Source organism: Myotis nattereri (genome assembly GCF_964212035.1).
Source record: "Myotis nattereri genome assembly, chromosome: 14".
Classification (NCBI taxonomy): Eukaryota; Metazoa; Chordata; class Mammalia; order Chiroptera; family Vespertilionidae; genus Myotis; species Myotis nattereri.
The window spans coordinates 22,069,014-22,092,303 of record NC_138089.1 but is presented as its reverse complement, the minus strand read 5'-3'; the positions used below and the strand labels follow the sequence as shown (position 1 = coordinate 22,092,303).

Here is a 23,290-nt window from a genome sequence, read left to right as displayed (position 1 = left end):
TTTCACCTGGGAAGTCAGTGCCTCCATAGTTTACAGGCGTAGAAGGCAGAGATTAATAAATTAATCTCACATATTAAGAGAAAAATATAATCAGAAGTATCCCAAAGTATACTCTTCAAAACACCAGAAACATGAGATGCTAACTGCTCCATGGGAAAAAAGGGATAGAGGACCAAATGTTTCGGAGAATTGTGTAGCACGCAGTAGGCATGCAATTAATGAGAGATCGTCATGGGCTTCTCAGGGGTTTCAAAACAAGGCAAGCAAGCAGGCAGTGCACAGCTCCGTGGGGGCTAAGGAGGCAGAAATCCCCAGTTTTATTTGACCATTTTTGTGGGATAATTGTTCCACAGGACACCATTTTGAAAAACACTTGACTAATGCTCCTTCCCAGCTCTAAATGTGTTTGGGAAATCATAAAACAGAGACTCACAGACCAGGGGAAGTATGAGACTTAGAGGAAAAAGCTGGCAGAGGAAGATAGAGTGAAATCCCTCAGGCAGGAAACAGGACTTAAGATGGGAGGAGGGAGGAGGAGGAGGGCCAGAGAGAAGTCCAGACCCAAGGGGTCTTCAGGGCATGGGTGGCAGTGTCGGTGGGAGCAGAGGTGCTGCGTGCCCCAGAGACAGCAGTGTGAGGGGAGAAGGGAGCTCTGGAGATCACATTCACACACCCCTTCCATCCAGCGTTGTACCAAGTGGGTACACTGATGATGCTCATGAGTCGATGGTGATGATGGCTTTGGGTGGGGCAAGGAAGTTTCAGGTTCTGTCAGACCTGGGTATTTGTGCAGAGACTAGGTGACAAAACTAGGAGCCGCAGACTGCAAGATGTGTCTGATGACTGACCTGTTCTATTAGCCCTCCTCTTTTCCATGGATTGAGGGGCCCATCCGAGCAAGAAGCTAGTCTCCCTGGTGAGGTGGGGCAATGTCCGTCACCTCTTCTCACCTCCCTTCAGCACCAGTGGAGTCTGCTCTTTGGGCAGCAGCATTATGTCACAAGGGAGTGAGAGCTTCCACAGCACACCCAGGAGGCCAGACTATTGGGGCCGCCCCTCCTCCCCAGAAACTGCAGCCCCCGGGCAAGAGCACAGTGGCCTTAATAAACGTTGGTATGTGGTTTGGGATGAAGACAGGCACCAGGCCAAGTGTTGTTGTCACAAATGTCAAGTGTTATTGTGGAAAAAGCAGGGCTGCCTACATGCCCAGCTGCCCTTTGCCAGCATTTTTTTTTCTGGTTCAAGATCTTCCTGGAGTTCCAAGAAGGTCAGTCTCAGAAGCCCAAAGGGCAGCATTTTCCTATTTTAAGAAGCAATCTCAGCTAATAGACAACGCCCTCTGACTCCTTCCTTCCCTTGCTACCCGCCCTCCCTTCTAGAAAACACCACCTAGGGTGGTCTTCTCGATCATGGAATGGATGGGGAAGGCTCTTCACTTCCAGCTCACACAGATGGTATCAGTCAGTTTAGTACAGAAATACACAGATACAATAATGATATAATTATGTGATGTAAATATTAACTTCATTCCTCTCCTTGTAGGTTCTGTGTGGTAGACCACTGTACTGTCCTCACCAGAGCTCGGGTGGTCAGGACAAAATAACAATAGTAATTAGAGAAATCACAAAGCCCATCTCAACATCTGAATACAAAAATAGAATTCACACATAAAGGCATTTCCAGGGGTTAATAACACATAGTACCATGGGGGGTGGGAGCTGGTAGAAGCTGTCCATAATTTTCCAAGTGCAGGTGTTTGTTGTTCAGGATTTTGAACTCCTTATTCCTCCGTTTTCCAGAGTAGCTTCCCCAGAGAACCCTATCCAGAGGCAGCCACTCCTGGGTCCAGCCTACAGGCCACTGAGGGCCTGGTTGTGTCTTCCTGGCTCCCCTGGGCTGAGGAGCAGAGCTAGCTGACATCATTCCTGGGGCTCTATGCTCTCTCTTTCTCCTCTCGGTCCCCTCCCCTCTTTCCTCCAGCTCTCCTTCCACAGTCCTCTCCTCTGCTTTTACCTGCTGACAGCCCAGCATCGAACCCCAGGCCAAGGCTTCCCAGAGTGCTGTCAGGTTCCGCTCAATGCTCTGGCTCACTGGCTGTGCAGTCAAAGGGGGAAGGAGGGCTTCTTTCGGGTCCCAGTTGGGGGTTGGGGGTTGGGAGGCGAGGAGGTGGAACAGAATCTAAGGCAGATTCAGTCTGGGTTTGAGTTATGGGACAGGAAGCTCTGTCTTGCTTTTTATCTATTTTTTTTTCTCCTTTATTCATCTCGGTTTTTTAAAGGAGGGAATCTTGAACCTGATGTTCCTGTCTCCCTCCTGCCAGTTTTGTGCGTCACTGACCTGCTCGTATGCAAGCTGGGAATGGTTTTTCATTTAGTCCTCCTCTTCCTCCTCCTCTGTGTGTTCCCCAGCTCAAGAAAGACATTGCTGCCAATGGCAAAACACCTGCCTATATGCACAGATAGAATGCATCCTGGCCACCTGAGCCTCAGCCCCAAGAACCTGCAGGACCTAGAGTTCGTAGCAGCTTTCCCCCATATTTTTTCCCTTAAAAGAAAAGAGCCTTCATGAGAACCATCCAAGACCAACCCTTATTTAGCAGAAACTGAAGATTCCAGGGTGGGAAACATCTGGCCTTCCCAGTGGCTCCTCACCTAATTGATGCCATCTTGAATCCTTGAGCATGCTTGCTTCTGGGTCCCATTGCCCATCCTAGGGTCCCACCCCCCTCCCATCTCAGAAGCCTCTCAATCCTCTGTTCTTGGGCGCCATCCTACCCCTGGTCCTGCCACTAGCTGCAGCATGCTCTCAGAGCTGCCACATTGCCGCCCTCCCAGGCTGGGGGTGTGTTTGCATCGCCCTGGGAAAGACAGCCCACTCTTCCCCAGCTAGTCCACACAGATGGGGAAGACATTCTCCTAGAACCCATCCTCACCCTGCTCATCAACATGGAGGCCCTGATGGTGGGAAGGGATGGGCGTCCCAGGAAACCTGGCCTGCAGCTCAGGAGCCTGGGGAAGGGAAGTCAGGCTGAGAAGCCCCTTTGGTTTAAGAAGTAGGGCCTGAGGCCCAGCCCATCCCCAAGCTGCAGGGAGTCTAGCAGTCTATGCTGTGATTCTGTGATAGAGAACAGGCGGTGGGCAGTGGCAAGGGATCACCAAGGTATCAGGGCACAAAGTGTGTGTGGGGGGAGAGGGGGTGTCTACCTTCTCAGCATTTCCTCTTTTCCTCCCCAACTCAGTCAGTGTAGGTCTTCTAACCATTGCCAGCTTAGAGGCAATGTCCACCCTCCTCTGGCAGCCTAAGGGCACCCTGCCAGTACCTCCTCAGGGGCACCCTCACGCCTACTCTAAGGGTTACTCAGGATGGCCTTTGTTCTGCAGCTGGGAAAGAACCACCCAGTCCTCTTGCCTCTGGGCACAACCGGAAATGCACTCTGGGGACCACCTCTGAGAACAAATAGCCGCCCGCTGGGGTTGCCCGTGGCCAGGGGGTGGTGGCTCCATCTGGAACTAAGAGCAGAAAGGTGCAGGGAACAGCCACAGGGTCCCTCCATCAGAGCCCCAGCCTTTCCTGAAGCGGCCTGGTAGGGGCTTGTGGGGCAGAGACTCCCATATGTAAGAGGTGATCAAGCCTGCTGACCCCCTCTGCCCTCGCTGGGTGGGTGGGAGATACTGGGGGCTGATTCTGGGCCACTCGGCCCATCCCAACCACCCCCTCCTCTGCCTTCTATGTGGCCTCCACCTCCCGGGGTGTCCGATTCCGCTCGGCCTGCACCCGGCTCTTCACCTTCTTGCCCAGCTCCAGCCCTGCCCAGCTCTTGCCCTTGGCCTGTTTGCCCCGGCTCCGGGAGGAGCACCACATGCGCTCACAGTACTCATCCACCCGGGGCAGGTTGGCGAAGCCGATGAGCTGCAGGATGTCCTTGTACCAGGCCTTGGGTGGGGGGGAGGCCAGGCTTCCCCGGGCAGGGGGCTCCTCCAGCCTCTGCCCCCGGTGGAACAGGCTGTTGAGCTGCGCAGCCACGATCACCTCCAGAGCCAGGCGGGCCACAGTCTGGGAGAAGCCATGCTCCAGCGTCGTGCAGGTGTAGGTGCCCTCATCCAGGCGGCTGAGCCTGCGGATCAGCAGCCCCTGCTCCGTCTGCAGGACTCGCTCGTCCGTCTTCACCTGCTGGGCACCAGGGAGGGCGTAAGGGGGCCATGGAGCAGGGCACACACCATCAACTTCTCTGCACCCTGCTTTTCCAAATGTGCCATCTCAGGGACCAGGACTTGGCACCTCCATGTCCATTCTCCCCAGGGAGGGACCAGCAGCTCAGCAGGCTCAGCCTCCTGGAGACTAAGCCAATTGCAGGCAGGGCTTCACCTTCCCGTAACCCAGGGCATGGCCTGGGAAGGGGCTTTTCCAAAATTTGACTGATTTCTCTGTAGTCAAAGCACTGGGGCACCTGTCTTGGCTTTGCGGGGTGGAGGTGAGCACTGGCACATTTCCCAGTGAACAGAGAGGGTAAGAGGGTACATATGGGCTTTTACTCAGGGGGTATGTAACTCCAGCCCCAGGACTAGAATTCCCCTCACTCTACACGGTCTGCATTGTTCACTTCCCCCACAGCGCAGGGCCCACAGCCCCAGCCAGGGTGGGTCAAGCACCCATCACAGTGTGGGAGGCGGGAGTGCTGTTCTGACCCAGCCGGTCTCTGGCCCAGCTGCTGTCTGGGCTTTGGTCTGTGCGACTGGATGTTGAAGCTGCTGCTTGGGCAGTTAGTGCTGTGTAATTTCATCTCATTGCTCCTCCTGCCCTGGCCTTGGGGGAGTCTCTCAGTGCCTAGCCCAACAGCTGGCCAAGGCTGGCCTCCCCCAGTCCCCAAGCTGAAGGAGAGCCCCTCCTGTAACCAACCCACTCCCTCCCCTCCCTGCCTGTGGGAACTCTTGGGAATTGTTCCTCACCCTGCCCCACCCACGCCCATCCTCAGGCCTCAGACTGAAGCCATCTCTGGGGTTGACAGAACTTTCCAGATGAGGGTGGAGGGCCTGGGCAGACTGTTGGACTCTAGGGAGGAAGTGTGGGGCCAGGCAGTGTGGCTGGGGGGGGTAAGGGCCAGTGGCCAGGGCCACAAGCCTGGGGCAGAGGAGAACCAAGAACCCCTGGGGGAAGGACCTCCAGAGATGAGCCATATATTAAGCTTGGGGACTTCCTGAGCAGCCCAGACCCCCTCCCTCTCTTCCATCTCTGCTACCCACCCACCCCTCAGAGCTCAGCTCAGTGCCTTGGGAGTTGGTGGGCTCCCTGCCACTGGAGGAGTTCCAGGCACATCTGGCCTGGGCATTCCCAGATGGCAGGAGAGCAGCACCTCATTCCAGGCACCCAGGGGCCTAAAGCACAGTTTTCTTTAATTGAACTTGACAGGTTCCCCTCAGAACCCCTTCCTAGGACTCAGGACTTAGGGTTCTGGAGAGATGTGACCTAAGGACACGTGCAAACTGGAGGCAGGGTCCTCACTCACCTGGTCGGGCCCCTGGCCCCCCGGTCTCTGCAAGAACCAGCGCACAGCTGCCTGGGGAGACTTGGGCAGACACTCCAGGAAGGTGCTGTTGTGCTCCGTGCCGAAGACCGTAGTGGTGGCCACCGGTCCTGCAGCCTTCTCTGGAGGGAGGTGGAGGTGGTCCGTCTCAGGGACTGTCCAAGAGCCCCCGCCAGTGTTCCAGGGACCTCAGTATCCATCAATCCCCAAGCCAGTCACTCTGTCCAAAGACCCCCACACCCATATAGTGACAGAGCCACTCAGGTAGGGAAATTGAGGGCTGTTACAACAGGACAAGTCTGAGGCCCCACTTCACTAGGGTTGAGTCCAGGCCATGGGGTGAGTAGCTGCCACTCACCTTCCTGGCTCTGGCCCAGGCACTGCAGGGCAGGGTTGCCATGCCGGATGTCCTGCCGGCGGAACCGGCGCTTGCTGGTGCCAGGCCGGTAGCGGGTGCAGGAAGCACCGTCCCAGGCGCAGTACGGGTCCCGGGCCAGGCAGCACTCTGCACAGGCACTGCCGTAGGTCTCACACTGGTGCAGCTTCAGCCGGGCCACGCCCAGCCGCGAGCCCACGTACAGCATTTGCTGGGGAGGGACCCAAGCAGAGCCCACAGTGAGCCTGGGCTTCCCCAGAAGCTGCACAGCTCTCAGCCCCCTGGGTTTCCTGAGGTCCCTGCCATTTCCAAGCAGAACCATGGGTGCCTTCCCAGGAACAAAATGCTTATCACCCACACGATGTACCCCAGATCCTGCGCTAAGACATGAAGGGGGTGGGCAGACCTGGGGTCCTCCCTCCAAGGGGCTTCACCTCGTCCACTACCCCAATGGCCTTTATCCTGACTTGCCTCCCACCTTAGAGGTGCACTCTGCTTTACGTAATCCCAGGACCAACGTCGGGACCTCCCCAAAGATAAACCGAGACCGATAAACTGGGGAAGATGGAAGGTGCCACTTGTAAAAGGCACAGCCGTCCTCAAATCTGGGTTTTGTTTTCCCCTGAGGAGCCAGCGTTTGTGGGTCTCCCCTTATCTGAACAGCCGCACGTACTCAGGGCCTCCCACTGCCCACTAGCATGGGAATGTCAGCTCCCAGCTGGATCCCACCCCTCTGCAGGGCCTGGCCGGGCAGCCCAGCGCCTGCTGCCTGCTGCAGGGCTTTCCAGCGGACACAGGCTGTGCTCAAGGAGGTTCTGGCGGGCTGGGGAGGGGAGGAAGGTGGCAGCTGCTCTTACCCTTTTCACGGAGATCTCCATCTCAGTGATGGCTGTCGGCACCTGAGGAAGGAGCAGGGTCTCAGGGGGCGGGTGTTGGAGAGCCCTCCACTGCTCCCCTGCTCTCAGCCTCCTTTAGCCCCTGGGTGGGAGCCCCTGTCCCCCTGCCTGGGTCAGTGCAGGCTACTAAGGCCAGTCTTTCCCAGAGGTCAGGTTACAAGAAAGGTCCCCTTACCCTGGCTGGCCTCCAAGTAGGAGTAGGAGGCTTGGCTGAAAGCACAAACCTCCAGTGTCCCCTCCCACAGCCCTGTTCCCAGCGATGAAGCAGCTGTCCCAAAGCACCACCCATGTTGGGAGGCGCAGCAGTCCCCCTGTCTGATTCTGTAGAGGGGCCAGCAGAACCTCTTGGGCACTTGGGGCCTCAGCCACCCCCTCACAGTGACTTGTGCCTATCAGGGCTTTGTCCAGGGGTGCTCACCATGGGCCCCCCAACTTTCAGCTCACAAACTGCACCCCCAGGCCCCTCGGTCATTCAGAAGCACCAGCAAGGCCTCTGCAGTGGGGGTGTCATCCCTTTCAGCCCACTGTCTGCAAGCTCAGTTAAGACATAGCCCATCTCCCTCCTGCGCTTTGCTCCTGCTTCCCTGTAGCCAGGGCTAGACCCAGGGACCGCTCCCATCAGCCACCTCCCTGCTCACCTTAAACACCTGGAGCTCCTCCAGAACCACCTCCTCGGGCTCAGCTGAGTCCCCAGACTGGAGGGCCATGACCTTGAGCACCGACCCTGAGTCTGAGATAGAGAAGAAGGGGTCAGTAGGAGAGGAAGGAGCCACCTGGGCACCCGCCACCTCCCTAGTCCCACTACCTTACTCAGCCCACCCACCAGTTCCCAGGAAGATGACATCATAGGTCCCGTCCTCTGCCTCCACGCGGTCCACCACGATCTGGCGCAGCTGCTGGGCCAGGTGGGTTTTGACGAGGACAGGGCGGCCCTGCCGAGGCCGCACGGACCGGAACATGAGCGGGTGGGCTCGGGCAAACTGCAGCACTTCATCCGGGTAGTCCTTGGTGCTGCCAAAGGGTCTCCCAGGCTGCGCAGTCATCTTGCTGGGGCACTGTGGCAGTGGCAGAGGGAGCACCTGGAATCCTGGGTCACACATTCCCACCCAGCCTGCTCCACGCCCCACTGTCTGGGCATGCCAACCTCGGAGGACTGCTCTCGCCTGCCAGAGGCTCCTTAACGCGGTCAGGGCTCCTTGCCACCCCTCACCTGATGCCCCTCAGGAGCCCTGGCTCCCAGCTGCTAAGGAGCTGCGTGCAGACACAATGCTGTCCCAACGTAGGGCGCCTGGCATCTCTGTCCTGCCCTCTCCCCTGGCCTGGCCAGATACTCACCACGCCAGGGCGGGGGAAGGGCACCTTGCCCCCATAGGGCCCCCACTGATGCTGGGGACCATCTTGGTGGGCAAAGGGCCCCTTGAAGACCTCCCAGATGTCCTCCATGTGGTACAAGCAGACTGCAAAGCCCTGGAACACAGCACTGCCAAGGGCAGACAGGGACAGTCAGCCAGGGTGGCCGTCAGAGGGGAAGGGGGTGGCCTGGCTCTGTGGGCAGGGTGGAGGGCGACAGTGCCTGCAGTCAGCAGAAACCAAAAAACAAGAACACCCGGGCAGAGGTAGAGAGAGGGAAGCAGAAGATACAGCCAGTCACCAAGTCAGGGACGGAGACAGGGACCCATGGCGAAGCCGGGATATGAAGGCAGAAGCGCGACAGAGGAGCCGGGGTACGGAGCCCGCCCCACCCTCGCACCCCTCCACCCAGTGCAGGGAGGGGAGGCCAGTGTGCCCACCTGACCGTGCTGAACAGTGCATACACCTCGAGGCTCTTCCCTGCCTTGGGCCACAGCAAGAACACATCCTCTGGGAGACAGAAGGCCACTGCCATTGTCCCCCACTCACTGGCTCTGGGCCTCCCCACTCCCGCACCCAGGCCGCCCTTGGCCCTGCCCTTACCCAGCTGGTCAAAGTGGGTCTCAGCACCACCAGGACCGGGCACCGAGCAGACCAGCCTGGCCTTGAGGAAGGTGCTCCACTTGTTCACCAGCACCCGCTGGCCGCCAGCGTCGTTCTGTGGGTCGGAGGCCAGGGTCAGCCTCGGGCCCAGAGGACGGCTCTCCTCCCCTCCTTCACCCTCACCCTCCGGGCAGAGGCAGGGGCGTGGCCTTCACACCCTGGCCTCAGTTTCCCTACTGCTGAGGGTGGGGGCAGGTTGGGGAAGAGGAAGTGCAGCAAGGACTTCCCGCCCTCACCGCCCCTTTCCCGCTCTCACCACGCAGACGCGGCCCACGCGGCTGACGGTGACATGGCCCGGGCCCCCATCTGGCGAAGGGACAGTCTCCGAGAAGAAGAAGTACACCTTGTCATCGTTCTGGTCAGAGTTGTCCGCGATCCGGGCAGCCATCACAAACCGGGGGTCTGGGTGGGGGGTGACAGGGAAGACAGGTGGCTGAGCCCAGTGGGGAGGGGGCAGGTACTGTCCCCCTGGAGGCCGGAGTCTCAGTGGTAAAGGGGGGTGGGCTGCCCCTCCTGTCTCCATTTCAGCACCAGCTCCCCTGCCTCCTGCCCATGCTGGGGCCGACCTGGGCCAGCCTCGCCCTCAGCAGGCCCCAGACTCACCATGCAGGAGGTTCTGGTCAGAGTCAGAACGCAAGGCCGGCCGGGCACCCCCACTCCGGAAGATCATGGCCTCGCGCCCCAGGAAGTCGGCGGTGAGGCCCGTGTACAGCTCCCCCCCTGGGGTGGGTGGGGCAGAGTCAGGGGCGGAGGGCCCAGCCACCACCCTTTCCCATGGACATCAGCCGGCTCCCACCCTCCCTGTGTCCACCCAGACCTGAGCATCACCCACCTACAAAGGTGCTGGCGAAAGGACGGCTGGGCTCATGTGGGCACCGCCCCCGCCCACTTTCAACACTGTGGGCCTCCAGGTGAAGTACATGCTGGGGAGAGGGAGGCAGGGGTGTCACCTGGGAAAGTAGTACCAGCCCCCCACCCAGGCAGTGGCCATCATGTATCGCGTGCAGCTGGAGAGTGGGGGGGTGGGGTGAAGGCACCCTCAATGCAGGGCCTTGCCAGTGGGGTCAGCTCTGGCACAAAGGCGCCTTTCAGGCCTCTGAAACCTCTGCCCCGACCCAGGCTCAACGGGGAGGGTTCGGGCCGCCTGGGGGAATGTCACTGCTTCCCAGTCCCTGTGGGGCCCGGGGCTCACCTCCCCACGGTGCCCAACCGCGATGAGGGCGCAGGTGGGATGGAAGGCCCCGGTGCCGCATGCCAGCAGGTGGGTTCTGTTGTGGGGCTGCAGCACCCGCACGAAGTTGGCGCACTCCACCTGGTGGGGAGAGGAGGAGGAGTGAGGGCTGCTCACCACGTATCTCCTCGGGTCCCAAGGCTGGGCCCTGCCTGGCTGATCAGCCCTGGGGTCTATGGTGACATTCTTTTTTCTTTTGAATCCTCACCCGAGGATATTTTTCCACTGATATTTAGAGAGAATGGAAGAGAGAGGGAAAGACAGAGAGAAACATTGATGTGAGAGAAACACATCGATTGGTTGCCTCCTCCATGCACCCCAACCAGGGCCCGGGCCAGGGAGGAGCCTGCAACCGAGATACATGCCCTTGCCTGGAATCGAACCCAAGACCCTTTGGTCCACAGGCCGATGCTCTATCCACTGAGCCAAACCGGCTATGGCTAGGGTGACATTCTTCTTGGACCCTCTAGAGCCCTCATGTCCGTTTCAAATGACCCAGCACAGGCAGCTGCAGGAGTGGCCACAGGCTACCCTGGGCGTAGGTCAGGGTTGAGAGCAGTCACTCCCAAGGGCACTCACCAAAGGGTCTCGTCCCTTTCGAACACACTCCTCCCTCTGTCCTGGCTGCGGTGGCCACAGGACCTGAAACACAGCCTGGCTGACCGCGAGCTCACAGCCTCAGTTTCCCCATCCAGAGTTGCCCAGCTCTCAGACAGAGCTCGCCCCAGTCAGCCCCGCTCACCTCCCGGGGGTCTGCCCATGGCTGGTCCAGCTGCAGGGAGTAGATGGCATCGCGACCCCCCAGAAAGAGGCGGTCTCGGTACTCATCCAGGTACATAGCCCGAAGGTCCAGGGAGCCCCGGGGACCCAGGAAGATGGCGGAGCGGTTGGCAGACAGGAGTTCTGCAGGGAAGCAAGGGAGGGGTGAGGGCCCCTCAGCCAAGGAGTGGAAGTGGAGGGTCCCAGCTGTGCATTCACCCCCCCACACACTCACATCTGGAAAATGTTTCCATCCACAGGGCTGCCAGGAGGGCTTCTGGGAAATGGCTCCTGGGGGTGGGTGGGCACAGGGAGCCCCCACCCAGCCCAGCCCACTCAGGACCAACTCCTTTCCCTCCATTCCTTAGCCCCTGCTCTTTCCGTTAACACCTCCTTCCCAGTGGCCCCTCTGTGTTGTATGCAGTGCCCACTGCGCAGACGGCCCACTGGCGGACCGTACGGCAGCCAGCTGGAGGGAGGGTGGGTGAGTGTGAGCCGTGCATCGGACAGGCAGGGGACAGTGTTCCCAGCAGAGGGAACACCTGGAAAAGGCCTGGGTCTGGGAGAGGCCAGGGGTGGTCAAGCTGCAGGCTCTAGTCCAGGATGTGGCTAAAGAGGATTTTTCTCCTCCACTGACCTGTCCACCCAGCCCTAGGTAGGGGGAGGCTGTCTGGGGACCCTTGGCATTGGAGGTGGAGAAGGTGGGTGGGCAAGAGGCAGACAAGATGAATGGGAAGGGGCCTTGGCCGCCCTTGGGAAGGCCAAGTGGCCTATGCCTGCCCATCCTCAGCCCAGCACTCACCCTACCCCAAATTCAGCCTTTTCCAGGAAGCCCTCCATGGCTGACAGTACTTTGGAGGGGATTTGCCTTATTTAACTTTTCTTATAGCCTGACTTCCTTCCAAAACCACAGCTCCAAGGGTAGGACCAAATCCTCCCCCAGACTCGATGTTCAGACTCTCCAGAGTCGAGCCACATCTTCCCCCTCATACTCTCCAGAGCCTGGGTCTTCCTCTTTGTTTTATTTTGGGGGTTTCCCCTTTGAACTGAGAATCCCAGAGAAAGGTGATCACCCCGCTCTCCGGCTTCCCTAAGAAGAATCTGTGGCGAGCCTATGTCGCAAGAGCCTTTTGCTGTGTACTGTCTACGGATTCCGAGGAGGCCTGAGCCCGCCGCAGCACAACGCATCAACGCATCAGGTTAGATCTGCAGAGGAAACTCCTGAGCCGGGACAGAGCGGGAGGAGCAAGGCCAGCATCGGGGAGTGGGCTGCAAGGGGCAGGTGGGTGAGGGGGAAGCTGTGGGGACAGGGGGAGGGCCCGCATTGCAGTGGGGGAGGAGAGGGACAGGATCCTGCTCTCCCACTGTCTGCCCTGGGCAAGGAGCCCCCAACCCATGCAGACAGACCCTCCAGACCTGCCCTGTCTGCCCATCCCCATCTCTCTCTGCCCATCTCTACTGAGGTTTCTCAGGGTCTCCATTCATCTCTCTCATTTCCTCAAAAGTCCCCTTGGCTTTCCCCTGAGTGTGTCTGTCCCTGCCACCTCCACCTTGGCCATGCCTCCAGGAGCTGTCCTCTCCCCCTGCCTGCCTCCTCCCCTGTGCCTGCCCCTGGCAGTAGCCAGAGGAGCACCATCCTGGGAAATGACCGCTAAGTCCTTCCCACTGGCTGTGCAGGGAATGACTGCATCCCTCTGGCTGGCAGAACAGACTGCCCCGGCTGGCTGGGGCCCCCACAGCTGGGGGTGCTGCAGGGTCCCGGGTTCCCACGACCATGCACATGAACAGGGTGTACAGTCCATACCTCGGTAGGAGAGCCGCAGGCGGGGCACGCTGGTGCTGGGGCTGGGGCTGCCCCTGTGGAACAGGAGACTCCCCAAGAGGCAGCAGATGGCCCAGGCGGAGGAGGCCATGCTGGGGACCGAGGGCACCTCGCTGCCTGTGGAGCCACCCTCTGGTCCCACTGCTGCTTGTAGTTTGCTCTCTTGCCGCCAGGCCTGCCACTTATAAGGCACTGGCTCCGCCCTGTCCAGGGCCAGGAAGCCTGAGGAGGAGGAGGAGGAGGAGGAGGAGGAGGAGGAGGAGGAGGAGGAGGAGGAGGAGGAGGGAGAGGGAGAGAGGGAGGGGTGAGTGCGTGCCATGCACCTGCTTTGGCTCCCTCCACCCCGACTGGCCCTGATCCGGGTTCCCCATTGGGGAGACTTTCCCAGCTGGGGTGTGGGTAGTTTACACAGAAATGTCTCCAGGCTCCAGCAAGAGGTCCAGAGGGAGAGAACCTGGAAAAGAGGCCAGGAGTCAGATCGGAGGTGGATGGTCTGGTGAGGGTCTGGTTGGGCTCTCCTTTGCTCTCTGCCCCTCCAGCGCCTGTGGCAGAGAACCCTTCCCCCCACAAACTGACTCCAGGCCCTGTTGATGATCCCAGCCGGGTTCAGCCCCCTGAAGCCTTGGCTTGACTCCCCATCTTCCTGCAGTGTCTAAGTTACCTGTGTGTGGGGATGAGGTCATTCTAGTCCAGCCGTGGGCAAACTATGGCCCGTTTGAAATGAATAAAACTAAAAAAAAAAAGACCGTACCCTTTTATGTAATGATGTTTATTTTGAATTTGTATTAGTTCACACAAACACTCCATCCATGCTTTTGTTCCGGCCCTCCGGTCCAGTTTAAGAACCCATTGTGGCCCTCGAGGCAAAAAGTTTGCCCACCCCTGTTCTAGTCACAGGGGCTCCGTGTTATGGAGGAAGGCTTGAGGTTTGCCACACCTCACAGATCTGAGATGGGCTAGAGATGAATGTCTGGCCTTCAGGCCCCATCCCAGCTCACTGGGCAGGGGAGCCTCCCTTTGCCCTGCCCCTCTCAGCCATCCAGTCCTTCCAGAGACCCAGGGCCCAGTGTGTCACTCAGTGAGGAGTGGGTTCTTCCCAGAATCACCCTCTGCATCATAGGCCCTATACATGTGATCCCTCCAGAGTGAGGGTGAAGGGAGGGTGCTCACACCCCCACCCCCTCTGCCTTGAGCTCAGATTGGGGGCAAGAAAGCCACAGAGAGGGACAAGGAGGAGATGAGATTGAGGGGCTGAATCTAGGCAGGTGAGGGGACTACCGCATGCCCCTATCCCACAGCATTCCCTGTCCCTGCCCCTCACAGCTGTCACTCCACCCCACCCAGACCCCTACACTCGGAATCTGAGGCCCTGGAAGCAAAGAAGATTTCAAACTTGAGCCAGAACTTGGGCTCCCAGAATTCTAGAAATTTTTGCAAGTTAGGCCTCCAGGATGGACCAGCCCAAGCCCCCAGACTGTAGGTCAGGAAACTTGGGGGCATCAGAGAGGGAAGGACCTGGCCCAGGCCACAGAGCAGGCTGAAATAGGCCCACCAACCCTGCCCCTTCCTGGGGTTCTCTTCTGCTGTGGTGACTCCTGGGCGTGGCACTTGGAGTCCCCATCTCATCCCTGGAAGGTAAACGGGTCAGGCGCCTTAAGCATGAGAAGGACCCAAGGACCTTGAACCCTGTCTCCCTGGCCCCACCTCCCCCTCACTCAGGGAGGTCTGCAACAGCCCTCAGACCACCACCTGTGACTGCTGGGGAATTTGGACCAAGGCCCTTCCCTTGCGGGTCTCTGTCTCCTCCTGCCGCCTTGGGGTAACGGACTGTTTGCAACGGAGAGGGCGCCTGTGCAGGGGCTGCCATGATGGTGATTATATCTTGGTCCCTCCGAGAGGTGAAGCCCCGCTGCCTCCATCTTCCTGGAGAGATGTTTTGGGCATAACCCTGGGCGGGGCCGATATCTGGCTGGAGATGGAGCCAGGTGGCCTCTCAGCCAGCCTGTGGCCCCCGCTTTGGGCAGCAGGCCCAACAACTCTTCCGCTGCCAGCTCACCATGGGGTCTCAGCTCAGCCAGGCTCCCCGCTGAGGCTGCAGGGAGGCCTGGATCTCCTGGAGCAGGAGGTCAGGGCAGCCCACTCCACACAGCCTGGCGCAGGGGCGGGGGGCCCGAAAGCGAAGGTTTTTTGTGTGGTCTCAGGCAGGTCCTCTCCCTCTCTGGGCCTCAGTTTCCCAATCTGGGAAGAAGGTAAGGGCCCTTCTGTAAAGGCCCCTGTTTGCAAGCTGCAGATGAAAAATAGACGCAAAGGTATCCCTGATTTATTGAGTCAATGGGCCCAGCCACATACATCTTGTGCCATCTGATGGGCAAAGTGGGGACTGCAGGATGTTCCCACGCTGCCCGCTGTGTCAGGCCCTGGGCAGGTCAGCAGGGCCACCCAGATGAAACCGCAGCCTCTTGGGGCAGCAGGCAATACCAGGCAATCACAACATGAAGAGGCAGGGGCAGTGAGAGACGTTCCACTGCAGGGGAGATGGCTCCTGGTGGGGGAAATCACGGAGGCTTCATGGAGGAAGCACTATCCAGGCAAAGGATGGCACAGCCCAGAAGAAATGGAGAGAAATGAATGAAGCACAATAGTCAGAACTAGGTGACATATGTAGAGGGGCTCAATGCTGTGTGCTGGTAGGAGCTTGTGAGCCCTTGGCTGTATACATGTGTGATGTGTGCCATGCACCAGATGCCACCAGGCAGGTATGTGGAGTGTCAGAGCCCAGCCTCTCCCAGCGAGAATTCTGAGGGTGGGGATGCTCAGAAGGAAGAGATGCCCCAGACGCTCCCCCAACGACCTCATTCTGGAACAGAGATATTGGGACAATCCCATAGAGATCCCTCCCTGATGACCCCTTTCTTAAGGGACCAGCACCCCCACCCCCACCCCCAGCCCCGCCCACGTACCCTCTTTGTAACAGCCATCCTCCTGTTTCATTCATAGAGGGCTTCACTTGGGGTTTCTCTCTTCTCCTCCTTCAATTCCATCAGCCCCCCACATGCTTTGGGTGCCCCCTGGCCTCTTGGGTCTTTGTCCTTCTCCTCTCCCCACCTCAGTCACCCGTCCTGCAAGTCACACTAATGAGGATATGACCTTCTGTATCTCCATTCAGAACATCCCTTCCTCTGGACACACCTCCTGCACTCAGTGTCCCACTGCCACAAGTCTTCCCTCACTGCCTCGAGCCCCCTTTCTCTTTGCCCATCTTGGATCAAGGCCCAGTGCTATACCCAGGCCCTTAAAACATCCCCAGAGCCACTCACCGTCTGCAGCCCTGCCCTGCGTCTTGCAACACCCCTTTCACAGATTCCCGTCAGCGCACAGGCCATTCCCTGATTCCCCGCCTTAAGTGAGCTTCCCTGGACTCACACTCCCCTAGTTCCCGCCCATTTCTGTTCCCTGAGTGTTTGCAAAGTTTCATCAGTGTTGTCCACACTCTCCATCCACTGCCCCAATGAAGCCCTCATGTCCAGGTGGCCACGGCCTCAGGAGCCTGCAAGTTCCCCAAGGAAGCTTTTCTGTTCTTCCTTCTTCCCCTCCTGGCTCTTGGGGTTCCTCACTCACCCAGGGTCTCTCCCACACCATCGGCCATGTCTCCTCCCCCAGACTGCCCATGTGGGATGCCCGGTGCACTCCTGGGCCACCTCTCTCTACACACCCTCTCCCTGGGGTCTCAGCCAGGACCACGGCTGGGAAAGCGCCTCTCACTCTGATGACACCTGAGTTTATAGCTCTCCTCTGACCTCCCACTTACCTCCAGCGTCCTGATCCAGAGGCAACTCAACTTTGACATGGACCAAACACTCTCCATCTCCCCTGTGACCATCCTGCCAGAAATGCAGAACCTGACTCTGGTCCTGAGGAAACCCCAGACAAACCCAAATCGTGAGATTCTACAAAATAACTGGCCTTTCCACTTCAAGTGTCAGGGTCATGCAAGATGAAGAAAGACTGAGAAACTGACCCAGATTAGAGAGTAAGTGGACAGGATGACAAGACACAGTGTATGATCCTGGTTTGGATCCTGGTCTAGGAAGAGAACTGTAGTAGGGTAGCTGACAGTGTGAGTGAGAGGGGCAGATGAGTTAGTAGTAGCCTGGGCTTGCTCGTTGTCCTGTGGCTATTTAAGATATTAACATTTGGGATCAGCTTGTGTGGCTCAGTGGTTGAGCATCGATCCACGAAACAGGAGGACACAGTTCAATTCCTGATCAGGGTACAGGCTTGGTCACCAGTAGGGGGCATGTAAGAGGCAGTTAGTTGATCAATGATTATCTCTCCCTTCCTCTCTCTGATATCAATACACACACACACACACACACACACACACACACACACACGTTTTTTAAAAGATGTTAACATTTGGGGAAGCTGAGTGAAATGCAAATGGGAGTTCTTTGTGCTATTTTTGCAAGTCTGAAATTTCAAAATGAAACATTAAAAATTGTAAAGCCCTAGATGGATTGGCTCAATGGATAGAGCATCGACCTGTGGACTGAAGGGTCCCGGGTTCGATTCCAGTCAGGGGTACATGCCCAGGTTGTGGGCTTGATCTCCGGTAGGGGGTGTGCAGGGGCAGCCAATCAATGATTCTCTCTCATCATTGATGTTTCTATCTCTCTCTCTCCCTCTCCTGTCCCTTCTGAAATCAATAAAAATACATTTTAAAAAATTGTAAAAAAATAAAAATAAAAATCTAAAGGAAAAAAGGAACCAAGAATCTGTGCCTCCCTCAGGCTTCCATATCTCAGGAAACAGCAGCTTCATCCTTGATATGAAAGGTCATCCTTGACTCCCTACTTTCTCACACCTCACATTCAGTCCTTCCAGTTCCAAACCGTGCCCTGAATCTGTGCACCTCCCTCCATCCTTTTCGTCCTGCTGTGCTGAGAGCCACCCGGCCTTCTCACCTAAGGCTGCTGAGGCTCGGTGCCTGGCCCAACACTGTCTTTCTACTCCTGAGATGCTCCAGTCTCTCCCCATGCCTTCCCATGGGGTTCCTTAGGCCTCAGCTCAGTGCCACCTCCTCCAGGAAGCCTTCCTGGACCACACTACCCCTGGCCACCACAATCCTCATTGCAGCACAATCACTGCTTCTGTCTTCCTGAGGTGACTATAAATTTCACACAATTAGGGACTGGGCCTCTCTCTGAAGGCTCCCAGCATTCAAACAGTGTCAGGCACATGGTAGAGGTGACTAAACCATGGAATGGTGCCCTGATTGGTGGTGCTGCCGTCTGTAACCCTGCCTCCTCTCCTGAGATGTCATTCCTGGGTGCATGTGTAGGTCCTTAAGTTCTCCAGCTCCCAAGGGCAGGCTTGAGGGAACCCCTTTTCTCTCCCTCCAGGTATCTATAGGGTCTCCTGCCAGCTCTGGCCTCCCCTGGAGGCATCTCCAGAATTCCAAGCCCGTCTCTGGAATGCTGGGCCTGTCTGGGGAATGCCAAGGCTGGGGCACAGGTGGGGAGGCTGTAGAGTGGCTGGGTGGAGCAAGGACAGCTGCTGACATTCTGGCCGGAGTCCAGACACCATGGCAGCTGTCCCTCCTGCAGGCACCACAGCTCATGCCTCCACTTCCTTGCAGCAGCCCCTCCCAAGACCAGTGTCACTCTTCTGGCCGCAGCTCTGGCCTGGACACCCCCACTAAGTTGAGAGCCACCAGGCCTTGAGCCTCCATTCCCTGTTGGGAGGGAAAATGGGTTCCTGGAACCGCTGACGTTTGAGAAAAGTGGAAATTATTCCCACACCAACCTGGTCCATCAGACAGAGCTTTCCTGGGAGGGTGACCTTTATAGTCCCGGTGACTCTCTGGCCCCAGGTCCTCACCTGCCACATGGGTGAGGGCAGGTATGCCCCCTTGGTCCCTGGGAGTCCATGTTGGCCAGAGGGAAATCCAAGTGAGTGACAGATGGACTAGAGCTGTAGGCCCACTGGGCCCCACAGTGCCCTCTTCTCCCCAACCACAGCCGAGATGGAGCGTGGGGTGCGGTGCCAAGGGGCATCCAGGGCTTATCTGGGTGCTGCAGTTAGTTATTCCTCCCTCCAGATAAGGACCCCCCCACTGCCCCAGGAGCTCGTGAAATGCAGGTGCCTGGGCCACCACCAACTCCAGATGCTGAACCGCTGGAAACAGGGCCTGGGCATGAGTAGTTATAGAAAGGAGGCAGCGGGGTACGGAGTATGGTAGTCTCTGATCCACCCTAACCCCCCCTACGGAAGGCAATGTGTAGGGGTGGCTGGAGCATGGGCTCTGGGATAGGAAGGAAGTGGTCCTCAGGGCAGGAGTAAACACTGGCTGCGGAAATGTCCACAGGTCCCCCTCTCCCCCAAAGGAAAGCCAGACACCAGGCCTCCAGGGAGCAGGGTTTTATTTGTATTCCCTAGGACAGGGCTGGGGAGGGAGCCAGGGAAGGCTCTCAGTCAAGGACAGGGCCAGGATCACATCCTGGGGACCCCGGCCCCCTGCTCCACCCCAGGGCCCAGCGGGAGTTGAAAGGTGGTACTGCAGCTCTGGGCGAAGGTCGGCATCTACTCCACTCCCTTCATAAACTCCAGGAATTCTGTGGAGAGAAGGCAGGTGTGGGTCAGAGGTGGGGGCCACAGGGCGTGGGCAGCGGGAGATCCAGTGCACCACCTCTCACCATCATAGTCGATGCGGCCATCGTTGTTCTTGTCGCCGTCCTTCATGAGCTCCTCGATGTCGTCCTCTGTGATGGTCTCGCCAGTAGCCTGAAGCATCACCTTCAGCTCGTCCAGGTCAATGTAGCCATCAGCGTTTCTGCAGGGAGTGGGGGCAAGGGAGGTCTCAGGGCCTCTCGTGGGGGCCAAGGAGGGGAAGAGGCAGCCCCACCCACGACCCAGGGAGGGAGGCAGGCAGAGCAGGGCCGCTGGGAGATGAGGCACCCCATTCCCTCATTGCACAGAATGGGAGACTGAGACCCAGAGGTCATAACACTCCCTTTCCCCAGCTCTATCAGCGTTGGGGTCAGAGGTCAAGGGTCACACACTTACTTGTCAAACATGCGAAAGAGATCAGATAGCTCCTCCTCAGACTTCCCTTTACTGTCATCCTTCATGCACCGAACCATCATGACCAGGAACTCCTCGAAGTCTACTGTGCCACTTCCTGAGGGGTGGAGGGCATGGGCATCAGAGAGGAACAGTCAGAGCGGCTGGTACAGCCCTTGACCCTGGACCCCGGTGTTCTCACTGCATCCACCCACCATCTCCATGAGGAAGGTGGTCATTATACCCATTTTATATAGGAGAGACTGAGGCTCAGAGGCTAAACAGCTCCTTCAGGAGCACAGAGTAGTAAGTGGCAGAGCCAGGATTCGGATCCCCAGTGGCCTGCGGAGCTATGGGTCGGGGGCCTGGCGGGGCAGAGGGGCTTACCATCCTCATCCACCTCATCAATCATCTCCTGCAGCTCCTCCGGGGTGGGGTTCTGGCCCAGCATCCTCATCACCTTGCCCAGTTCCTTGGTGCTGATGCAGCCGTCCTCAGCGCCCAGCACGAAGATGTCAAAGGCTGCTTTGAACTCTGTGTCCGATGCGGGACGGGGAGTAGAATGGCCAGGGCTCAGCAGCCAGGACCCCAGATGGCCAGACCCCTGGGGTCACTTACCAACCTGCCCGCTCCCTCTGAGACCTCTGAGGTCACAGCAAGAGAGACTCCAGCGTCTGGTTTCTAGCCTGGGGTCCTCATGCTCCCCAAGCCCAGCCCTGTTGCCCCCCTATATGTATGTTGGGGTACTCACCATTTTTCTGCTCTTCTGTCAGCTGCTCTACCTAGAGAGGAAAAGAGGTCTCAGGATGCAGGCTCAGGCTCTAGCTGCTGTTGAGGAAACCAACCCATTTCACAGGTAGGACAAGTGAAGCCAGGAGAGGCAGGCCATTTCCAGGTCACTGAGACCTCAGTCCTTCCTTTCTGCCCCCAAAGCCCTTTGGTGACCCAGCTGGCCTCACTGAGGGTGGGCTCAGGGCCAGGGCGGCAGGTGGGCACCCCCTCCAGGACCAAGGTGACCCTGAGTAACAATAGTCAGTGACCACTCAATGCCCTATCAGCCTCCCTGCTGAAACCTAAGCTGGGTGGCCCCAGGGACAGCTGTCCCTCAGGTTGGGACAATAACACCAGTGTGGGGGCAGGTAAAGCCACTCACTGTAACCTGACCAGAGTGGCCACTGGGCTATTTTTAACGGGGGACAAAGTTAAACCTGGTGATTGTTCTGGGGACTCTGGCATGCAAGGGGGTGGGGCAGTGTTATCTGGCCCCCTGGCCTGCTGGTGCCTCAGGAGCCAAAATTAGTCCCCAGCCCCGCCAGGCCTTGTATGGGCACGGGCAGAGGGCTGCTCCCCCCAGCTCCATGGACTCCTGTGGGCGACGCAGGGGCACCCCGAGCCAGCTGTAGCCCTTCCCTGCCCAGCAGTAGCCCTTCCCTGCCCAGCAGTGGGGCCACAATCCTGGGGCTGAGAAGGATTCCTTTGGAGACAGTTGCCTGTGTCAGATGTCCTTGTCCCTGGGGCATGGGGAGGTCAGCAAACTAACCCCCGCACCGAGATGGAATAGCATCTGAAGCCCCTCAGTGACCACAGAACCTTTCAGGGACTGGGGTGACCACTCTCCAGCCCTAACCCCAGGCTAAGCCACTGAGCCCTGAGCCTGCCAGGCCAGATGGGAGCTTCGGCTTCTGTTCCTTCTTCCCGGCTCTCCCCGGTGCCCAGTGCTTCCCTGCCTGTCCCAAACTTTAAAGCCCCTTCCCCAGCTCAGGATTTGGCTATGCAGCCCCCTCCTCACAACCCCTATGACCCCCTCCACCGCATCATCAGCCAACCCAGGGGGTCATGAGAGTGTGAGACGCAGAACTGAGGGACAGAAATGGGTGTCTCTGGGCCATCAGAGGCAGCTCAGAACAAAAAGATGGACAGATGCTGAGAAAGACAAAGATCCAGACACAAATGCAGAAAGAAAGGCATGGCCGAGAGACAGGGACACAGATTACAAACACTTGGAGACAGAGGCAAACATGGTGCTGAACGGTGCGACCTCCTCCGCCACCCACTCTCCAATCCCTGAATCCCTCACCCCTTCCACACCCTAGAACACCAGACCCAGCATCCCCTTGAGGGTCTGGGCTGAAAGCATGTAGGTCTTCTCCTGGGTCCCCACCATTTCCCTGGGATGACCTTGTTCCCCCACCCTGAGCGGAGTGGCTCCCCAGCGGGCCCACCCATCCCAGTCCCTCACCGCAGCCTTGTAGATGTCATCCATGCTGTCGGCTCAGAGGGCAGGCTGCTGGGGTTGCCAGGAGGCCCCGAGCTTAAATAGCCCTGCCCGGCTGCATTCCGGGCCCAGCCCACCCCTGCGCGTAGCATCCTCCCCCCCTCCCCCAGCCCTGGTGATCTCAGGCTGGCCTGAGTCCCCCTGTCCTCTGTCCAAGGCAGGAAGATGAAGGGCTGTAAAGGACCAGCTCTCCTACCCTTTGTTCCCCAGGGGACTCTCTGGAAAGTTTTCTTGAATGAATGAACACATGAGCCTAGGACAGGACAGGAACTACAAAGCAGTGGGGCCCAGGCCAGGCCTCTATACACAGCAGCTCAACCACGCCTCCCATCAGGGAGATGGATGATATTACTCCCGCCTTTCAGATAAGGAAACTGAGGCTCCTAGAGGGGTGATGACTTGCCCAAAGGCTGGCTGACTGGGCAGCCCCTGCCTCAGCTTAACTTCTCTGCAGGAGGGGCAGCCCTGTGCAAGGAGAGGCCTGGGAGGGAGGACGGGGCCCTGCTACAGGGAGCCTCCAACGCTAAGCTCAGAGTCCTGTGCTGTGGACCCACCTGAGGGCAGAGTAGTCGGGAGCCCTTCAGCCAGTGGAGCCAGAGGAGCCACCCCCGAGACCTCTTCTCTCATCCGAGCAGCGCTAGCTCCGGGCTTGGTCCGCTGCAGTCATCCAACAAACACACCTACAGATGCCCCATCTGTGCCAGACGCACCTCCCCCCCCCCCCCCCCCCCCCGCCTTCTCCCTGGGGTACCGCCTCCTCCTTCTAGGTCTGAGCCGTGTCCTGGGTCGGAGCTCTGTCTCTATGCCTGTGCTTCCCGTTCCAGCGCTGTGGCTCCTGGGTCCGGGGCCAGGCGGCCGCCCTTTTCAGCTCCGGCAGGACACCTCTGGGGAGTCTCGTGCCCCATGGACAGCACATGTGCCTGCTCTCCGTCTTCACGCCCCCTCCCCCTCCCCATGCTGAGTTCCCATAATCGCACCTGCTCCCTGCCCTGCAAGCGGGGGCACTGCTTGAATTAACCCCCTCAATTCTCCAGTAGCCCATGTGACAGAGGACATGGAGTCTTGAGGAGGTGAACCGGCCCCCCAGTTAATGTCTGGGCTCTAAGCACGACTCTCCCCTCCGCTCCGTGCCCTACAGGTGGGGGGCGATTACTTCCTCCCTTTTTCGGAGGGAGAAACTGCGGCCAGGCCACGCAGTACTTGCGTCGGGGAGCCAGGAACGTGCTAGGCCTTCTGTCCTCCTGGGCATCAAACCGTATTGCCCAGAGCTACCCGCCCCGGGCGCCAGCTTCTCCCTGGCTGCGAGGGGGGCAAAGCAGGTACTCACCCCGCGGG

The 23,290-nt window shown here is 58.5% G+C and overlaps 2 protein-coding genes across 2 annotated transcripts; both read right to left on the bottom strand.

The window, feature by feature from the left end:
- Positions 1-3,726: 3,726 nt before the first annotated feature.
- SEMA3G (semaphorin 3G) lies at positions 3,727-12,709 on the bottom strand (the record flags this gene model as incomplete). The annotated part of the gene is made up of 16 exons (XM_081106437.1): positions 3,727-4,167; positions 5,504-5,643; positions 5,880-6,108; positions 6,755-6,796; positions 7,432-7,523; positions 7,617-7,848; positions 8,129-8,273; positions 8,584-8,653; positions 8,747-8,861; positions 9,063-9,208; positions 9,410-9,526; positions 9,639-9,729; positions 9,999-10,118; positions 10,617-10,679; positions 10,780-10,940; positions 12,601-12,709. The coding sequence occupies 16 exons, from the start codon at positions 12,707-12,709 to the stop codon at positions 3,727-3,729; spliced, it is 2,313 nt and encodes a 770-aa protein (XP_080962563.1).
- Positions 12,710-19,023: 6,314 nt separating this feature from the next.
- TNNC1 (troponin C1, slow skeletal and cardiac type) lies at positions 19,024-21,964 on the bottom strand. Its single transcript, XM_081106436.1, has 6 exons — positions 21,920-21,964; positions 20,432-20,462; positions 20,068-20,214; positions 19,684-19,798; positions 19,314-19,450; positions 19,024-19,232 (listed from the first exon to the last, which is right to left on the bottom strand). Exons 1-6 carry the CDS (start codon positions 21,941-21,943, stop codon positions 19,201-19,203), a joined length of 486 nt encoding a protein of 161 aa, XP_080962562.1. The 5' UTR covers positions 21,944-21,964; the 3' UTR covers positions 19,024-19,200.
- Positions 21,965-23,290: the final 1,326 nt, after the last annotated feature.

What these genes read in the sequence shown, in the direction of transcription:
- TNNC1 (XM_081106436.1), bottom strand. Translation starts at nt 21,943, where the DNA reads ATGGATGACATCTACAAGGCTGCG. An exon ending in GACAGAAGAGCAGAAAAATG is followed by an intron (nt 20,215 to 20,431) that starts GTGAGTACCCCA and finishes CATCGGACACAG; the next exon opens with AGTTCAAAGCAGCCTTTGAC. An exon ending in TGGCCGCATCGACTATGATG is followed by an intron (nt 19,233 to 19,313) that starts GTGAGAGGTGGT and finishes TTCTCTCCACAG; the next exon opens with AATTCCTGGAGTTTATGAAG.